This window comes from Macrotis lagotis, chromosome 1, assembly GCF_037893015.1.
Source record: "Macrotis lagotis isolate mMagLag1 chromosome 1, bilby.v1.9.chrom.fasta, whole genome shotgun sequence".
Taxonomy (NCBI): domain Eukaryota; kingdom Metazoa; phylum Chordata; class Mammalia; order Peramelemorphia; family Peramelidae; genus Macrotis; species Macrotis lagotis.
Window position 1 is genome coordinate 486,260,678 of NC_133658.1, and position 20,690 is coordinate 486,281,367.

Sequence of the window (20,690 nt, forward strand, 5' to 3'; positions counted from 1 at the left end):
ACTTGTTAGAACATCCACTCTTAGGGGGACAGGTACTGCTTAATTTTTGTGGGGACTAGAAGTCGATAACTCTAGATACTTATCAATGTAGGTAAAAACTAGCTTTATGTCACTAAGCAATAATCCACTTCTAAAGCTCTCAGTTTCTTCATCTATAAAATGGTCATAATCATTTTTGCTCTATTCATTTCATACAGAAATATTACAAGCTATTACTAAGGACAACTGCAGAAGCAATATGGTGTAGTTGATAGAGAACTGGCCTTGGAATCAGGAAGACCTGGATTCAAGATTGTACCTGTGACATAGGTTAACTGTGTGACCTTGGGCAGTCCCTTGTTTTTTCAGTCCTCTAAGGCAACTATATGAGAAGGTGTAGAGAAGGGGTTAACCTGTATTAGTGGAGGGAGTTTCCTCACCTGAGAGCTCCTTACACCAATGAAATCACTGGTTCAGTATCTATTAAGGACTCCAAATGTACATTTCTAACTATCCAGGCCAGGTATACCTTCTCAAAAAATATCTTTTGCTATCTCTATTTGAGGAAGTATATTGGATTGGATGGATAGGTCCATTTTTTTTTATGAACATGAAATTCAGATGATAAAATGCAATTTAGTGTAGTTTCTAGGGAAAAACAAATTGGATAAATACGAATTTGGGATTGTACATATAGACACTGGATTAAGAACATCTGTCCAGAGTGACTATATGGGGATGGGGAGGGTGAAATCCTTTCTAGGACTCTACAATGGCAGATGTATGCTTGCCAAAGACTATTTTATAGAGAACTCACACAGGGTCAGAAGCAGAGTTACGGGGACACCCTGAAGGTCTTTCCTATGTGCAGCATGGGAGAGAGAGATGACCACCCAGCCTGGCATGCCCTCATCAGAGAGGGTGCTGCGCTCTATGAGAGAATGGAAGCAGTTCAAGAGAAATGTGAGATACATAAATTTGCAGTAAGCACAAGGTGTTCACATGGACTCTTTGTGCCCGACCAGTGGTAGAGCATCCTGAGCTCATATTGGTCTGATCAGCCACAGTCAGATACATTGCAACTTGCCCCTAACATTGGGATGATGTTGTTTTGATCGATAATGATGACAAAAACCAACCAACCAACAATGTCAACAATCAGATTCTTGAATATCAGTCTTTTAGAGATACTTTTAAAGATCCTCTCCCCAGAGAGAAAGGGGTCCATGAATCCCAATGGAAAACTCAAAGAAGTTTTCTCTGACCATAATTTTTTCAATGAGTTTCAGAGTTTTGGTTACAGGTTTAATTTTTTAAAATTTTTGTTTGGATTTTTATCTTTGCTCAGTTCTAATCCTTCTAGTTAATTTGTTCTGCAGGACCTGACTATCTTCATGTTTCTCCCCTTTGAATCCAACGCTTTGACTTTCCCTCCCTTCCCTTGCCCCTTACACCTTGGGCACATACCCCCATTCTCATTCTTAACCCCCAAAGAGTTAACTAAACCACTAAACCATGCTGACTTGTGTGACTGGGCAACTCTCTTAACCTCTGGGAGGGATCATCTTATTAGGAAAATGAGGCTGACCTTTCAAAGTCAATGAAGCTCTGCTGACCTTAGGGTCTTCATTGGTTTATCACCTTCACAACTGCTTAACCTCCCCTCCATTATCAATGAGAAGAAGGGACAGTTAGGCATCCAAATGAGACATCTGCTGCCCTCTACTGGCTTTGACTTTTGTTTACAATGAGAAGGTGAATAAAAAATTCCCTCTACTGACAATGTTTTTGCTTCTTCAAGAATGTGCAAATTCCAAAATTTCAAAGCTCTACCAAGACAGTGCTATCCTCCTGCTGGTAACTCTTAACTATGGAATGATTATCCATAATAAGAGGGAAAAGAAAATATTTGGAATGAAAGCAAATTTAAAAGGAAATCAGAAAGGATGTGCGTGTAATGAAGATATTTCAGGTTCATGAGACCTAGAAAGATCTCTCATTGAACCTGTTAAAAATCTCACTTGGACAATTAGTTTCCAAAGATACCTCAATCACTATTAGTGAAGCTGACAATTGTCAACCTTATATTTGTCATTCCTTTTCATAGAAATCTCAAAATGGGAAGGGATCTCAAAAGTCACCTAATCCAGCCAGCACCTAAAAGGAATCCTCTCTCCAGTTTCCTTAATCAAATGACTCTCCAGCCTCCACCTAAACACCTTCACTGATTGCAGGATTCATTATCTCCAAAAGCAGCCCATAACACTTTTGAATAGACTAAATCTTAAAAAAAAAAGTCTAAGCTAATTTTTTTGCTCACAGATCCCAATTTTACAATGACTGTTGGTGTTCAGTTGTTTCATGTACCCCGTTTAGGTTGTGGTTTCTTTTTTTTTTGTTGTTTTTTAGCAAAGATATTGGAGTGGTTTGCCATTTCCCTCTTCAGCTCATCTTACAGACGAGGAAACTGAGGCAAACAGAGTGAAGTGACTTGCCCAGGGTCACCCAGTTAAGTGTCTAAGGTCACACTTAACTCAAGAAGATGAGTCTTTTTGACTCCAGGTCTGATACTATATCCACTGTCCTAATAATAAAGATAGCTAGCTACATACTTTGTTCTTACAACAACCTTTGAAGTAGATGTTAGAAACTGAGGCAGAGAAAAGTTAACCATTTTGCCCAGGATCACCTAGCTAGTAAGTATCTGAGGCAGGATTCAAACTCAAAGTCTTCCTGAGTCCAAATTCCATACTCCATCTAGTACACTACCATTTAGTTGCCTCTAAATAATTATAGCAGTTCACATTTGCATGGTCCTTTTTAATATTTTTTGAAAGTTTTCTTCCTATAAATCCAATGAGTTAGGTTATGGAAATAGAATTATCCTCATGTTAAGAGATGAGGAAGTTGAGGCTCAAAAGGACAAAATGACTCTTTCCATTAACACCTAGCTAGTCCCAGACCCAGAACTTGAAATAAGGGCTTCTGACTCCCAAGTCAAGCTTTTTCCACTACATGAACCTTGCTAAAATGAAATTAAACCACTTTTTCCATATTAAAGACTTTCAAACATATGAATCCAGATTTCACTTCTTCTTACTACCCTCATGTCTTCTCTTTCCAAGGACAAATATCTCAAATTCCTTATGTCAGTTTGTGTACACTATGGTTTCTAATCTCCTCACCTTGGTCAAATTCTCAGAGCATAATTTAAAATGTTGTGCCAGAACAGATCATTTAATTCTAATGGCAGAACACAGCAGAACAAAAATCTCCCAGCTCCTGGAGAGTGTTAAGTTTAACGGGTGTTGTCTTTTCTGACAGTCCTGCCTTATTCCTATGACTTAAGCCCTTATAGTACCACCTCCCCTTTCCATTTGTTTTTTTTTTTCTTCCCACACTTAGATTTTATCCATGTCTCAGTCACGGATCCTGTGCAGTTAATTTTTTAAATATAAATGTAAGTTACATTTACTCTTGTTAAATTATATCTCAAGAAATCTGACCCATTTTTTCAGCCTTTGGAGATCATTAAAGATTCTGTTTCCACCATTCAGTGTATTAGCTTTATCTCTGCCCTTTAAGGCACAACTTGCTAGACCTCTGACAGCACTGGTTTCATCAAATGAAGGAATAATGCAGATTATTTTTCCAACATTTTGGGAAACACTGTGGGACATTCTGCCTTAAAGAGGTAAGCAGATAAAGTAATGACTCCTCAAGCCCAACCAATCAATACCTCTGCAGCTTGCCAGAGAATGTCAACATTCTTATTCTTTCTGGCATGTACATTTTGTCCCAGAAACCGCAATAGTTCAGGCAGGCACGTTTGACTACGAGATCGAGGTAGACCTGAAAAAGACAGGACAAACTCTGCACAGTTAATGGTGGCATCTATTCACTCCATGTTCCTCTCCCCTCAAATAAACAATCTGAACACAGACTGTACCTTCCCTGCAAAAGTGGAGTCAACAAAAGTCTCAGAGTCCTGTATTATGGAGCTCTTTGAGAAGGGAAATAATGATGAAGGTAAAGATTACAGAGAGGAGAAAAGAACAAAACATCTTTATTTAATTGAAAAATATGCCAAAACAAAACTTTTCACAGTAATTTTTTTAAATGCTACTGTGCTTACACTCTGTTCATTTTTAAGGGATCTCATTTTAGAGATGTGGTCCAGCTTCAGGGATTGCCTAGAGGAACAATATAGTGATAACACTTACTCAGAAAGAGCAAGGAGGGAGTTGTGTTTGCTGCAAAAAATTTTAATTAGAAGTGAGAGAAAATAAAAGTTTAAGGATGGTGGCTCCAGGTGCGAATCAGGGATGAACTCAAGGATGCTATAGGATTTTTATTTTCTATTTTATTTATTTTATTTTTCTATTTTTATGTATTTTTTCTATTTTATTTCTATTTTCTATTTCCTATTGCTATTTCAATTTTCACTGAAAAAACTGGCTCATCAGTCAGTTACATCATCTTCTTCTGGCTAGCAATATAAAGTAATCACTTTTAGATTTTCTGAATGATTTAAGTATAGAATGAAAAGTCTTTTTCCTATTCCGATGTGATGTCCACAATTACTGTGCAGTTTCTCTGTGCTCTTTCACTTTAAAGAGCTCACCCCTTACTGACTTTTTATAGATCAATAAGATCATTCCATTTTAGGAGATAAAGAAAAATCATCACCAACTTCAAGGAAAGGCTGTTCATACCTGTGCTCTAGGGTTTTTAATGACTAACTTTCTCCCCTAACAATCAAGCATAAATAGATACATGTCAATGAAAGATCTGGAAGAAAAAACCAAATTAACTTCAACTTTCCCTTCTCTGAACTCCTAATGACTTTTAGATCCCTTACTGAATCATCTTGGGACCCTTTCTGATTATTGTTTTATAAAGACTCTGAGTTTCATGAAAATAGGGATTGCATCTTATTCTCTTTTAGTATTCTCATCAACCCTTAACACAGTGTTGGCATATAAAAGATGCTCAAAAAGTCATTAATTGATTAGGCTCTTAAATAATTTAGTCTACTGGTTCCAACCCTTTCAACCTTATAGATCACTGACTCTCCCTGAGTACTTTTCCTGACTGGTGAGACCTCAGAGATCCATTAAATTCAAGAGGAATATATATTCTTGTTTATTGGCTTCTCTTCAGCTTCCATTAAACCTTACTGGAACTTTAGATGAGAAATAGAATTTGAAAGATGAAGCCAAATATTGCTACTTAATCCTCTTGTTTGAAACACTGAGAAGTGTCAAATAAAAGCATGGTGTTTTTCATTTGTTTAACATTTATCAAATCCTTGGAATCTTATATAAGAGTTAAGAACATTTCCACTGACCATGGAAAAACAACTTTAGGAATAGTTTCAAAAACTGGTTGAATCCTTCTCTCTACTTCTGGAACCACAACTGTATAGTCAGATGAGAATATACCTCATTCCTAAAGAATTTCTTAAGCAAGGAATATACTTTGACCATCTCTACTGTACCAAGCACTTTGCTAAGTTCCATGAAGGATATGAAAGGAGAGTACATGTTCTAGTTTCACAAGAGCTTCCATTCTATTCAGAAGATAGCAGACAAAAAAGTACTAAACCTGGTGAAACAGATAAATGACTAAGCAGATTAGCACAGTGGTGGTTGAGATGGTCAGGGAAGACTTCCTGAGAGTAAAATTAATACTTGAACTGAGTAGTATTTCAATAGAAGGAAGAAAGGGCAGAAAAAAATTTTAGTAATGGAAAATACAAATAGAAAGGTAGGCTGGATTCAGATTATAAAAGTCTTTGTAAACTAGAGCAGAAGAGTTTAAAATGTACCAGGGTAGGCAACAAGAAGTCCTTTCAGTTGATTAAAACTTTATGTTATAAAACATGAAAAAGGTAAGTATTTCAGAAAAATATAATTGGTAGTGATGTGACAGCTGTGAGAATAAGAAAAAAAGGGATAAATCTAAGTGATAATAAGCAATTAATATTTATTAAGCTAAATTGCATCATGATTTCAGTGGAAAAACAATTTGTACTTTCTGGAGTGAAATTCAAAAAAATTATCCAGTTGTTTCATAAAAGTATTTAACTGACATATAGAAAACTATTTTTTATCATAATATGGTCCCACTTAGCCATAATTCCAGACAAAGAAATTATACATTTAAAATGCACAGGGGAAAGAGCACCAGATAGTATCTAGAATAAATAAGAATATACTTACAATCATCAGGTAAAACTTCCTTGAACTGCTCAAAATAAGAATTTAATCTCACCAGGCTTTCCACATTAATGATTTCTTGCAAAGATGTGTCCCCAAACCTTTGGAGGTCAGAAAGGAAATATAATTTTGTCTGTTAGTACTGCTTTTCTCTTTAAATTTGATTTTTCCCCATTGATATAATAAAGGTACAGTTGAATCCTAACATTTTATAACCTTCTACCTCAAAACACAGAATATCTTTTTTCCTATATCAATGATTGATTTTTAGTTCTGTGATTTCATAGATATACTGTGGTCCTGGGAACTTTACTGTCCAATGAAGACTGGAATCTTCTCTACAACTTATATAGCTTTTAAAGAGTTGTCTTTGATAATAGGAGGTTATGTGACTTGCCCAGGGTCACAAGGAGGTCTGTATCAGAGGCAGGACTTAAACTCTGGTCTTCCTAATTTTGAGGTCAACTCTCTATCCACTATCCAAACTCTCTATCCTCTATCCAAACTACCTTCTTTAGTACCATCTGATATATTTCTGTCATATATGTATCATTTTTGCTTCTGTATAATATGTACTATGTTATAAATATTCAACATATGGTCTGTTCAAGCTTGGAGATTAAAGGATACTATTATTTTACAGCAGTAGGTTATTCTCTGATTAGTTTTGCTGATTAGGTTTGTTGATTAGATTGTTTTATTCCCTCCATTTTCTGTAAAATAACCATCAAACTTGTCATCAAAGTGGTTTGCCATTTGCTTCTTTAGCTCATTTTACAGATGGGGAAACTGAAGTGACTTACCCAGGGTCACACAGCTAGTAAGTATCTGAAGCCGGATATGAACTGATGACTGAAAAGTACTATAAATCCAAAAGTCATTATCTTCCTTGGAATTTAAAAAGCATATTCTTTTTAAAGCATGTACTGAATACTTCAAAGGACGTTGTGACTAAGCTCCTTGAGGAGAGTGATCATGATATTCAACTTAGAAACCCTACAGAGCGTAGCAGTCTAAAAGTAAGAGTAGGCTCAAATAAAAAATTTCTGACTGAAAGGAAAAAGATTAAGACAGAAACACTATCAAATCAACTCAAAATTTTTTTAATTTTTTGAATTAAATAAAGAAAGTCATTTGGATTTTAGAAAGGTAACATATATGAGCAGTGGCTTTGAGGGGGAGGGTATGAGAAAGAGGATGAAAGGAGAACCATTCCTGCCTTCTTTTGTTAATGGGCCCATAATCGTCATGCCACTTTCAAGCAGATGAGAGGGAGATGGCATACTATATCTTTTTTTTTTTAGGTTTTTTTTTGCAAGGCAAATGGGGTCAAGTGGCTTGCCCAAGGCCACACAGCTAGGTAATTATTAAGTGTCTGAGACCAGATTGGAACCCAGGTACTCCTGACTCCAAGGCTGGTGCTTTATCCACTATTCCACCTAGCCGCCCCTATATCTTTTTTTAATTTTAATTTAAGGCAGTGAGGTTAAGTGAGTTGCCCAAGGTCACATAGCTAGGTAATTATTAAGTGTCTGATACTGGATTTGAACTTAAGTCCTCCTGATTCCAGGGCCGGTGCTCTATCCACTGTACCACCCAGCTACCCATAGCTGTACTTTCTGATTCTGTTCTATTGGTTCTGCACTTGAACAACATGAATTCAAATGTGTCATTTGGTCACTGCCTTGTAAGCTCCAAAGACATATGGCTCAATTCCTCAGGTACAAAAAAATACTGAGATTAGACAAATGTCAAATACTGTTATTTAACACCTGCTTTAGGCCACATATCTTTCATTTTCATGAATTTATGACATTTTATATTAGTTATTTCTGAATACATCTTGTCTTCCCTACTCAAGCTCCTATTTATCTTTGTATCTTTCCCGACACAAAAAACAATACACATATGGGTGTTTAGCATCATTAAAAAACACACTTTTTTTCCCTATGCAGAGGAATTAACCTCTTTCACATTTAATCCAACCAAAAATCTACTGCTGTCAATGAACAAGCAGGACTTGCTTAATTGGGTATGTACCTCTCTGCCAAGGTTTGCTGCTCATTAATCCCCACGTTGAAAAGGACAGGTTGAACTCTCAGCAGCATGCCACTCTGAATCTCCCGGGGAAGCACATCAAATAGAGTGCCTGGCAATGGAATCCTCACATTAAATCCATCACTTAAAAAACAAAAACAAAATGGAGGATATTAAGATGCCTTCAAGGAGAGGAGAATGACCTTAAAGAAAAGGGGTAAGTGGGCAAAGGAGACATTTACATTTAAATATAAGAAATAAATATGCCTTTCAGCTTTTACAACTGAAAATGCAATTTTTTTTTTTACCGGTTTCCTGTAATTACAGGGAGCATGTCTGTTGAGGAGTTTGAAGTGGCCTGTGTTACTTTAAAGGTTACATTCCTCAAGTCCATAATTCCCAGACTCATATCTTCCAACATGGCCAACTCCTCACCTGTACCAAAGAAAAATAACAATGGATTTTAAAAACCAGGTATTCAAGATCTGGATTTCCCCTAAAAGAGAAAATCATTTTATCTTTATACTTATTTCTATGGTTTCCAGTTCTACAACAAACATATTATAACTTAGGTTTGTTCAGGGAAGAAAGCAAATCTGTAATTTTCTTAACCTTTTATTAGCAACAGAGAAAGTGCATTTGTAAACTTTTATTAAAATCTCACTGTGCTATCTTCATGTCTGGATTTTCTTTTTCCATGGATAAATGCCAATGGTCAATCCTATCCTAGCCTTCAAAAGCAGTCAATAGAAACATGGGCTATACTTCCAATACTTATCTGTAGTCTATAAAAGAACTGCAACGAAGCAAACAGAATAAAAACCAATAAAACCCAAGAAGAAGGTGGGAACTATAGCTCCTTAATTTCATAAACATAGAAAAAATATGCCTGTCCTCAAATAATCCTATATGTACAGCTGAATCATTAGTCCATTTTTCTTAGTAACTAACTCCTTTAAAGAGTTGCCTTTTCTTCTTTAAAAAAGAAATGTACAGGAAATCAAACAATCAATTGTTTCTAGTTATCTAACAATATTACTTTAGGGACATTGATATCCGGAATTCCAAAAGATAATTGCATTGATTTTTATGGAGCTCTAAACCCTATATATATATATATTCATCCTGAAATGAGTAATGATGATGATGATGATGATGATGATGATGATATTGATATTTAAGATCTGCAAAGTGCTTTAAAAGTAATATCCTCAAAATAACCCTAGGAGGTAGGAGACACTATTATCACCCCCTATTTTATAGATGAAGAAACTGAGATAGACAGCAGCTAAATTGGTTACAGTTAATAAGTTGCTTAGGCAAGACCTCTAAATTCAGGTCTTCCTGACCCCAGGTCTAATGCTCAATACATTGCATCACCTAGCAGTGATGCTAGTAAAAAACTTCAGCCCTATTGGTTGAGGGAGCTGTTCTCACCATAGGTACTGAGGAGGCTTTCAAATTGAGCCAATAGGCCAATAGTGTAGAGTTGTCGCAGAAAACCATCATCATGTAGGCAGTTCCTTAGCTTGAGGATGAACCCACAAATGAGTGCAGTCAGCTGTCACAGAGATGAAGGGGGAGAAAAGGGAGAAATGAAATTTGGTAAAGAGAATTATCTTTTCACTAAAGCATTCCTACAAAAATGATATATTCCTCTGCCCTCAGGTAGTAATTTTCATTGCCTTTATTATTCAAAGCAGTTTACAGATATGAAATTATGAAGCCTTTGGACCTCCTAGGAACAAATGGTATATATCTTAATTTTGGGGATATTGGTCAGAGAGCACAGAGGTGCAGAAGGGACATGGGATGATGAACACAATGAGTGGGATATGGCTGGCTATTCTTTTTAAACCCTGGATCTTTGATCCAAGAAGCCAATTAAATTTAAGCTCCCCACAATTCTGACTTGGTCAAGGGTCATTCCTTATCTGAAGTCTTTTAGGAAACCTGGATGAATTCTGAAGTCTCTCTGAGGATCCACTAAGTTTAAATAACCATCTGAGAACTATAAGCCCTGTTGATTCTCATGAAGTGACTTAGGGTTGGGAATAAACATTGAGCTAGAAATGTGTTCAGTTTGTTCCATTCTACTCAGTCTGAAACTTCTCATGGGGTCAGATGGGGAGCATCTGATAACCGATGAGAAACAAAAAACCCCTCACCTACAGACCTAGTGATCCTTTTACAACGGTACCTAATTAATATTTCAAATTAATTTAAACTCTTTCTTTGGCTATTTAGTTATAAAGATAAGGAAAATGATTAAAACAAAGAATCTAGGCAAGCCACGAGGGCTAATGTACAGCCTTATCAAGGGGAAAGTGAATTTCTAAGACAAATTTCTTTTTTAAAAAAATTTTTGCAAGGCAATGGGGTTAAGAGACTTGTCCAAGGTCACTCAGCTAGGTAATATTAAGTGTCTGAGGCCACATTTGAACTCAGGTACTCCTGACTCCAGGACCGGTACTCTATCCACTGTACCACCTAGCTGACCCCAAAGACAGTAAATATCCACATCCCTCTGGGTCATTTTGCATTTTTTAGTTTTTTTTGTTTTTTTTTTCCCTTGTGAGACTGGGTCTCCCAACCTTGCCCATGCTGAAGTACAATATCCATTCAAGGACCTGCTTTCACTAGGAAGCTTTAACCTACTCTGTTTCCAACCCAGGCCAGAGTACCTCCTTTGGCAGCCTGGAGATTTCTCAATTTTGGGAGAATTCCCCATACTGACACTACACTTAGCATGGATACTCAATTGTCTTTAGCTCTATTGGAATAGCTTGATTCTTCCATGTTCAATCATTCATCAACCTCTGACTTTCCAAAAGAAGGGATTATAAGTTATGTGCTACCATATTTGATGGTCATTCTGTCCAAAGGCTTGGGGAGGAAAAAGCTAGTTTAACTTATATAATTGCTGTGCTAAATTCTTAGCTCAAAACCTACTCTGATATCAGAACCAGCAAGTGGATCTATTCTGTTAGCTAAGTCTAATACAATGGGAAACTCATGCTAAATCGTGGACAAAAAGGAGTCACATAACTGATTTTTTTAGTTCAAGTCCCAGTAAAGCATGGAAATCCTCTACCTTTTTGCTATAAAATAGATGTGATAATAGATTGGGGTAATTCAGATAACATTATTGATTTCTTTTTATCTCAAGTACCAATAAGCTTAGAAATCTCTACTTTTTGCTATGAAACCAATCTGACATAAATTGGGGTAATTTGGGTCATAGTGCTGATTTTTTGTCTCAAGTCCTGGGAAGCTTGGAAATCCCTAGTTTTTACTATGAAACACATTTGATATGAGGATTGGGGTAATTTGGGTCATATCACTGATTTTTTTTTATCTCAAGTCCCTAGAAGCTTAGAAATCTCCATTTTTTTTGCTATGAAATGGATTTGACATAGATCAGGGAACTTCATTGAATACTGAATGGTGGGGCTGCCCTTCCAAGCTGGAAGACTCATGGGTGGTCAGTTGGTTTTATGAGCTTAATCTCCAGAAGCCCTCGGGCCAGGGAGCTGCTCATTTAACAGTTATTCTGATACAATGTCCTTTGGCTTACAGTTTGGCAGAAGACAACATCCCTGCGATACTGGAGCTTCAGGTACATAGCTATGGTTGGAGCGCTGTCCTGCATTAATAGGAAGACCATCGCTTTCTTGGCCTTGTCACTCATCATGGCTACGCAATCTGTGAGTGTCGTCAGCAAGGGGTAAAGGGCCTCACTCCATTCACCTATGCGTGTTGGGGAGTGGGAGGTGTGTGAAAGAAAAGAAGAGATGGCATGTTAAGAATCAGGCTCAGAAAGAGAGCAAAATTAATCCAGTTTACCCACTGACCAGCTCTATCCTTAATTCTCTTCTCCAACCCCATGCATCTTCTCTTCTCTTCCCAACCCAACCTTAAAGCACACAGATGATAAATTGCAGAAATTAAACTAGAACCACCCAGGTTTCCTAATTCCTAGATTAGTGACTTTCTTAGGAAATTAAGGTAGATATACTGCATTCCCTTTTTTGGGGGGGGGGGGGAGAAGAAAGGCAATCAGAATCAAGTGATTTGCCCAGAGTCTCACAGCTAAGTGTCTGAGGCTGGATTTGAACTTGAGTCCTCTTGACTCAGGGTCTTGTGTTTCATACACTGTGCCACCTACCTACTTTGATACTTCATTTTTTTTTTTGCAAAACAATAGGATTTAATTGACTTGCCCAAGGTCACGCAGCTAAGTAATTATTAAGTGTCTGAGGTCAAATTTGTACTCAGGTACTCCTGGCTCCAGGACTGATACTCTTTCCACTGTACCACCTAGCTGTCTCCTGATACTGCATTCTAGTGCAGATGATATATTCACAATCCTATGGCATTCTAGATGCCAAGCTAAATCAATTCTAAACGTGTTTTAGGGGAAAAAATAAAGACAGCCATTCATTGTCTAACTGCTATCCTAGCAATCAATATTCAAATGTATAAGTTAACCCATCAGTTTACTACACTGGCATTCATCTATCAATGTAGAATTAGGGGTTCCACAAAAATTATTTTATAAATCAATGTTCAGGTTAGGATAGATGACCTTCTCTGAAAAAAAGGGGTAATTTTGGTCCTCTGCCTTTCTGTCTTCCTCTTATTAATAAAAAAGTGTTTTCTAAATGTTCCTTCCAGTCTCACTTTTCATATCTTAAAGGAAGTCTTTTTCACACATCCTTTTTTTTAGTTCTCATATTTTTTTCCTGTTCTGTTTCCTAATTTCCAGTTACCTCAATATTCAAGTATGTATTTTAGTCTTGATTTTCTCAAAGGAAAATAAAGACATAGTGCCAAAAAAACTTTTAAAAAATAATACCACAGGGGAAAAGATTTGGGATTAGAAGTTTGGCTTTTGTTTTTTTCTTATTTCTATTTTCAAGATATCACAAAAGTAGTTTTTTAAATCAGATACATATATTTAAAAGTAGCTATAGTCTAGAAACGCAAGTTTTATTATACATACTGCGTCAACAGACCATACCAAACAAAATGTTGTACAACTAGAATATAATCATTGTAAATCAGAGAAACTAGTGCCTTGAATAAAAGATACCCTCATTATGGAAGGTGTAAAGCACCAAAAACCTAATGGGCTAATTTTTCTCTGACTAGTGAAAGTGAATGTAAACTTTATGTTCACCAAAAGAGCGGGTAACATTTTGACTCATATAATATAGTCTAAGAAAGGGAAGTGAAGGAATTACTACATTTTGCTTCTGTTGAGCTATTAAACACAATCTATAACCCTAATCTATGAAACAAATTTAGCGAAATTCTCTTTTTTCATGGTCCAGGGAATAGACAATTCTGGACATGGACAAGAGTCAAACAGGATAGGCGAGCATGGATGAGTTGTGATCTGCATTGATGTAGGCAATATAGACATCAATGAGATGCTATTTTTACTGAAGAACAACAGGGGATCAGAAAAAATAAAAAAAACAAAAGTCTTGGTTGAATTAAATTTTTGTATATAAAGCAAAGTTCAAATTTTGAAAATACTCTAATTCAAAAAGCAGTATTTTTTTAAAAAAAAAATACATGTGCAATACAGACCTATAAAGGAAAAAAGCAAGTCTAAATTAAGAGTCTAAAATGGAAAAAGATACTATTTTAATTATGAAGACAAAAAAAGCACTGAACCAGAAACCTGAATTCTAATACTTTGTTACTAACTACATTCTGTGTAACTTTACAGTTTGACATTATTCCTTATCTGTAAAAAATGTACTGGGATGGGGAGAGCTCATGAGGATTCATCCCAACCAAATTCAAATGTTGGGATAATTCTCATTTTTTTTCAGAATAAATTTTTTATTTTCTCCCAGAAACTTTATCTACTAATATCAGTATCATAGAACTATTATCTCTGAAACTGGAAATTACAACTTTCTTTTAGGACTTGATTACTTTAGAGGTGGGTAGAAATCGGGATTGTTTTTTCCCCTGATTATTGCATGGTTATACCAATTTTAAGTTGCTTTCTTCCTCCTACCCTTTTGATAAGTTTATACGTACAAATAAACTTATTTTCATAATTTAAAAAAGAGATTACCATAGACTTTCAGATTTGGAAAGGATCTTGACAAACAATCCAATTTGTGAATTCTATGTAGTATTGTCTATGTCAGATGATTAAAATGAAAGTTAAACTCTATCTTGATAGAAATTTGTTTTGCATTAGCAAAGTTATAATCATGATGAAATGTGTTTGATATTGGGCATCACATTTAAGAGAGAGCGAAGAGATGCCAGAAAATTTCTACTATGTAAATATCAAAAGTTGTTAAAAGAAGATCAATAGAATACATGAGTTTAATTTTATAAGTAGTTCAATAGAGCTGAACTAAGATTAATAAGTAGAAGCAGATTTTAACTCAATGTTAATGGAGTTAATTCCTAATGAATTAGTGTGAAGTGTGCACTCTGGATCATTAGGAGATTCTGACATGGAAAGAGGCTGAAATAGCCAATTTGAAATAGCCAATCTCTAAAGGTCTTTCCAAAACTAAGATTCTACAATTTTCATGTAGGGGTTAATTTATTTTCTGTGTGTATGTTAATTTATTTACATCATAAATGTTCTGCAGTATCTTTTAAAAATGAAAACTCCAGAGATAAAGCAAAGATGGCAAAAACTCTACTGGAGAAGTCTAGAAGAGGAATTTTTGAAGCACATTTTATATCCAAAGTGACTGATTTAGAGGCAGAAAGTAAAAGATCCTTTTTCATGTACTAAATATTTCCTATAAACTATAAATTTTAATAACAAATTTAACCCCGAAAAAATAGAAAATCAAATAACTTATACCTAACTATTAAGAATGGTTATACAGTGATTTCACTAGTTAATTTGTGTAAATTTTATTCCACCAAAAATAAACTTTAAAAAAATAAAATTTACATGAATAAAAATGATAAGGATTGCAAGTGGGTCTGTGATTTCATTGGCACAGGATATTAAAATCCCTCTAAATGTATGTTTTACCTTCTCTGAAACTTCTAGGTTGAGAGTTGCCTAGAGCTCCAAGAAATTAAATGACTTGCATAGGGTCATACAAACAATATGTTTCAGAGGCAGGATTTTAAATGAATTTAAATATAATCTGAAAATCTCTGGGAATAGTATATCAAAAATAAGGATAAGGAGACATCACAATGGTAAACACTTCAAACATTTTAGGAGTATGTCTAGAGATATTTTAGATAAGGCCAATGGCTCAGATTCATTCTAAAATCCTAACCTCCTAACCCACTCACCCCTCATCCATATTCCACCCCTCCATCAATCCAAGACTTCCTCACAGTAGCCAACAAAATTTGGCAATTTGCTAACCAAAGTAAACGGGGTGGGGGGGAACAGCTGCTGATCTTCATTGTTAGGTACTTCCCCAAAGGAAGTTCTCTAATACCAATGAAATGACAAAACTAGTCAATTCCCTAATGTTCCTCACCCCAAAATCAGCTAGTCATTGTGGCTGTCTAAGATGTCTCTACCAGTGAGCCTCATAGGAAAATGGAAACTTCCCTGTCCTATAAATCATATTTAGGGGAAATCAACTGGTTTTGCTCCTTATTAGCACAAAATTTTTCACTAAAGGGCTGATGTGTCTCATTGTGGAATGGAGTTAACCCTGGGTTCCTAAAGGTATTTACCAACAGAACCCAGGCTTTTACTACAGGTTAATTAGAAGACCCATCCAGCCTACTATTGCTAGTAGGAGAGCCACCTTATTGATAAATTTTTTGTCTATTGCCATGTACTATTGCACTGAAGGTTTGTAATATGATTTGGTGGAAGAAACATAAACAAGGAAGACATCTCAAATTTTTTTGAAGTACGGATACAAAATATACAGTGAATGTCTGAGGTGACATCTGAATACCATTTTTTCCTGAATTTAAATTCTATCCATTGATTTTTATGGGCTATATCCACTATATATCCACTATGGCATGTTGCTTCTCTACTTAGATACCTTAAGTAATTTTTGCTAATTTAGCTGTGAGTGCTATCCTAACTGCTAAATATCATCAGAAAGTACAAATCTGAAGAAGCTTGAATGGAAAACACACATACCTGGGCTGGACTCTTCAGGAGAGGGGCTGCTATCTGCACAGAAATGGAGGTGCAACATGCATGATTAAGGAGCAGCAACACAGTCTAAACATAAGCAACTCAAATGCTTAGGGCAAGGGCAAAAACAGCTTTCGGTATAAAGCAGCTGAACAAACAGCAAAAGACAGGCCATCAATTTGCTAGGCCTGACTAGAGCTTAGCAGAGCACCTGGTACATGGTAGGTACCTAAATGCTTTCTGATTGATTGACCACATAACAAAGAAGTAACATTATTGTTATCAGACTGCTAATATGAATAAGGATTTTTTTTGGGTGTAGAAATATTCTAATTACCCCTTGTAGACTATTCATATTCTTCATCAGTACTTCAACAAAAAATGTTTATTAAGACAGAATTAACATTACAATGTGACATGAACCTTTGGAAAGCCTATAGCTGAATCACATTGTATGTGGAAAAATTACATTTGCAAGCAAATATACAATGATAGACCCATAGCAATTTACAGATCTAATCCACAAAGAATGAAATTCAAAATCAGTTACCTGGAATAATGCCTCTTCTCTCTAACTCTGGAAGAAGCATTTGAGATTCAAACTCAATAAGATTAGGTAATGAAACCATTATGCCAAAAACCACTTCATTTTTTTGGATTTATATGAACACCTATTCGAAAAGTTCTGTACTCTGGGCCTGGATTGGGGAAGAGTTTAATACCATTTTACCAACATATACTGTACCATGCACTACAAGCTAATTTGTGTGTGTGTGTGTGTGTGTGTGTGTGTGTGTGTGTGTGTGTGTGTATGGGGAGACTGGGAGTACATCAGCCAGACTGGACTGGATAGCAGATTTAACCTGCTCTATTAACATACTAGGTCAGTTGGTAGACATGTAATCAGCTTTAGCCCCAACTGTAGCTCAGAACTCCCAAACTCAAATAATCCACCTGCCTCAGCCTCCTTAGCCACAGGAATTATGCCCAGCCAGAAATTATCATTTCAATTTCACTTCTTTACTGAATCCTCTAGGTGTGCTATCTGACACCTCAAAGATAACACATTTAAAAAGTGATTATTAGGAAGAATTTTCCAGTTTTGAATTTTGCTACCTCAGTTCCATAGCTTTCAGTAGGAAAAAAGTAGCAAGAGAGGTAGTTTTTTGGTCCATAGCATATTTATTTCTATTTCTTTACTCATAGAAAATATACTAGTTTTTGCAGAGAAGTCAACTGTATTCAGAAACCAATTTCTGAGAAAGCTGTTGAGGAATCTTCGAATAGGACATCTTTTCTTAGATGACTGAATCACTCAATAAGGGAAGAGAAATGGACTGAATTTCCTTTTATAAAGAAAGATATCTTCATTAATTAAGGACTATAAAAGGAAGCATGTAGATTAGAGATTTAATCCTGACTTCACTTTAAAAAGGAAGTTCTGACTAATAATGCCAATTTTTAGAAATGGGTAAAAAGAAAGAAAAAGGAATGGTCTTATAATCTGAACATTTTCAACCTGCTTCTAGCTTCCCAGAGAGGGAGAGGTGGAAAAACAGACATAAAATGGAAATTTATGTCTAAACATAAGTTTTACCTCTCATTTGGAGTATGGCAGTAATAACAATTCAAAATCAGAATAACTCCCATCAAAGGCATAAACCCAGAAAGTAGAAAGGAGTCTAAGTGACTAGGTAGTATGTTCAAGTACTTAAGGTTAAAAGAAAATGGTTTAAGTAATTTCAAGTTTTGAAGCACTACAGAAAAGGTCACTTTCCCAAATTCTGCATATCCACATATCTGTAGGGGCACAATTTTTGCTTAACCTTGCCTAGCCTTTATTTTTCCACTGACATAGCAGCCTCCTTCCACAGGAAGGTCCTGTGTCTTCTGGCAGCTCTACAACTTGATTCTGCTGAACAAGCCCTAATTAGTGCATAGCAGAGAAGCATGCCAGATTACTACTTTATTTTTCATTAAAAAGTGAGTCTGAAGACCAAGGATTAAAGTAGAAAATGGGGACTTAAAAATGCTAACTCCACTTTAAAAAAAAGAGCAGTTTTTTTTTAGGTTTTTGCAAGGCAAATGGAGTTAAGTGGCTTGCCCAAGGTCACACAGCTAGGTAATTATTAAGTGTCTGAGACCAGATTTGAACCCAGGTACTCCTGATTCCAAGGCTGGTGCTTTATCCATTACACCACCTAGCCACCCTAAAGAGCAGTTAAAAAAAAAAGATATTTCGTGTAGAACTCCATTTATTAAGCCAAAATAGCTACTACAGTTATTTGAATATGGTTCACAAAGCTGTACTAAAAAACAGTGAATGCTGTGAAATTCTTTTTAGTTTTTTTTTTTCTTTTTTTTTTTTTATGCTGTGAAATTCTAATAACTATGCTTAGCTCCAAAGAAGAGACCTAAGAATGGTCTTTTGCAGAGGAGGGAAGCTTTGGCAGTAAAACACAGTAGACAACTTTTTTTGATACATTAGTTTTTCTTAACTTTTTTTTTTCTCTTCTTTTAAAATTAGTTATAAAAGGATTGTTTTCTAGGAAGGTTGGGGAAAGGACAGTTGCAAAACATAGGGAATGTAAAATAAAATAAAATATATGGTCCAGATCTACTTTCTGAATGTATATCAAGGACCACAAGTACTTCTTCAGTTCTAATCCAGATCACTAAGAGGTTGGAGAATTCTTTTTCTAATAAACAACAAATTCTAAACCCAAGAATTTTCATAGCATTTATTTTAATGGCATATGGTTTCATATATCTTCCCAGGTTTGGATCAACAAATAAAAATCATTTGAAACATGCATTTAAGAAAACTATTATAGGAAAACTGATTTTCTAGGAAGGCATACTTATAAAAGTCTATCTTTACAAATCAGAAATAAACACTTATTTAGACATCTATTAAAATTTATTTACAAGTCAGTATATTTACTGACATATACCGTATCATACACTACAAGCTATCTAACTGTGCTTGAAGATACATTGAAAATACGTCTATTTAAAAATCCAGTTACTTAAATCACTTAAACCATTTTTGAGAACCATTATTTTAAAAATGACAAAATTCTAAGATAAAATATGAACACGAACCAAAAAGTATTTAGAAATGCAAACAAATATGAGTACCAACTACATATTCAGCATGTGCAAACATTTCCTTGTGGATGAAATGGATGGAAGATATGAGTACTATTAAAGGTCTGGCTTAAACTAATACTGCATTTAAATCTCAAATTGAATAGGATATGATCAAGTGAAGAAAACCTTATAAATAAAGGAGGATTTGATTATCTATTTACTTCTAATTGTCCCTGTTTCAGGATTTAACTATAATTTTGAGCAAAAACCTAAAACTTCTTTGTACAAATCCTTTATCTGGAACATTCTAACTGGACCACACATACAATTTCATGCCATCTAAAACTAATATAGAAGGGTTAAAGGGAAGAAATAATCTAGATGCTATTCCCATGCACATGTGACCTTTTCTATATATCCATTTCAGGAAGAGAGCAGACACAGGTTGCTATTCTAAGTTTTCTCTCCTATTTAGAAAGCATGGAGGGATGTACTAAAAATAAAATAAATCCAATGGGAATTTATCTCAAGAGTATGATAATGAATGAGTCCATCAACATCTTTGAGTTTTATATGAATTTAGTATACTGTCAAAATCAACTTCTAGGTATGTCACAATTTAACATGCTTATCTGGAAAAAGAGAATTAATGAAAACACTAGGCTTATAATAAGATCTTTAAAAAACGCAACAAGCCTTTTGGGGTCTCTCTCTCTCTCTCTCTCTCTCTCTCTTTAAGGTTTTTGCAAGGCAATGGGGTTAAGTGGCTTTCCCAAGGCCACACAGCTAGGCAATTATTAAGTGTCCGAGACCAGATTTGAACCCAGGTACTCCTGACTCCAGGGCCGGTGGCTTTATCCACTGCGCCACCTAGTCGCCCCTCCTTTCCATCTCTCTTAACCTAGTTTCTTCCCTCTCTGACTCTTCCATTCTTCACCAAATGACAAGTTTAACACACTACTTTTCATGTATCAGCGTGAATTTTAAAAGGTTTAGGAAAAAACTTGGAAAGCAGAGCAGGCTTTCCAACATGAGCAGTGCCACAGCTCTTTCCTGGGATTTAGAAACTACCAAGGATGCAGCTGAAATAAAGGATTCTGATTTTTAAAAAAAGTTAACACAAATCTTGGTTATTAGGGTAAACTGGCAAAAAAAAAATCCCAAATCCTCAGCTGAAAGATACCACTCATGTCTAACCGCTCTTTTTATACTCTGAGTGAAACATTTGGAAAGACAAATGA

General features: G+C 35.6%; 1 protein-coding gene across 4 annotated transcripts in view; it reads right to left on the reverse strand.

Annotated features, from left to right (window-relative positions):
• INPP4A (inositol polyphosphate-4-phosphatase type I A) overlaps positions 1-20,690 on the reverse strand; it is a 216,858-nt gene that overhangs the window by 15,072 nt on the left and 181,096 nt on the right. For all 4 annotated transcript variants that reach the window (XM_074213740.1, XM_074213739.1, XM_074213737.1 and 1 more), the window contains 7 exons: positions 16,360-16,392; positions 11,815-11,987; positions 9,675-9,798; positions 8,546-8,672; positions 8,241-8,381; positions 6,204-6,301; positions 3,719-3,831 (listed from right to left, as the gene is read on the reverse strand). In XM_074213740.1, the coding sequence (XP_074069841.1) occupies positions 3,719-3,831; positions 6,204-6,301; positions 8,241-8,381; positions 8,546-8,672; positions 9,675-9,798; positions 11,815-11,987; positions 16,360-16,392 (809 nt within the window). The remainder of the gene's footprint in view (positions 1-3,718; positions 3,832-6,203; positions 6,302-8,240; positions 8,382-8,545; positions 8,673-9,674; positions 9,799-11,814; positions 11,988-16,359; positions 16,393-20,690) is intronic.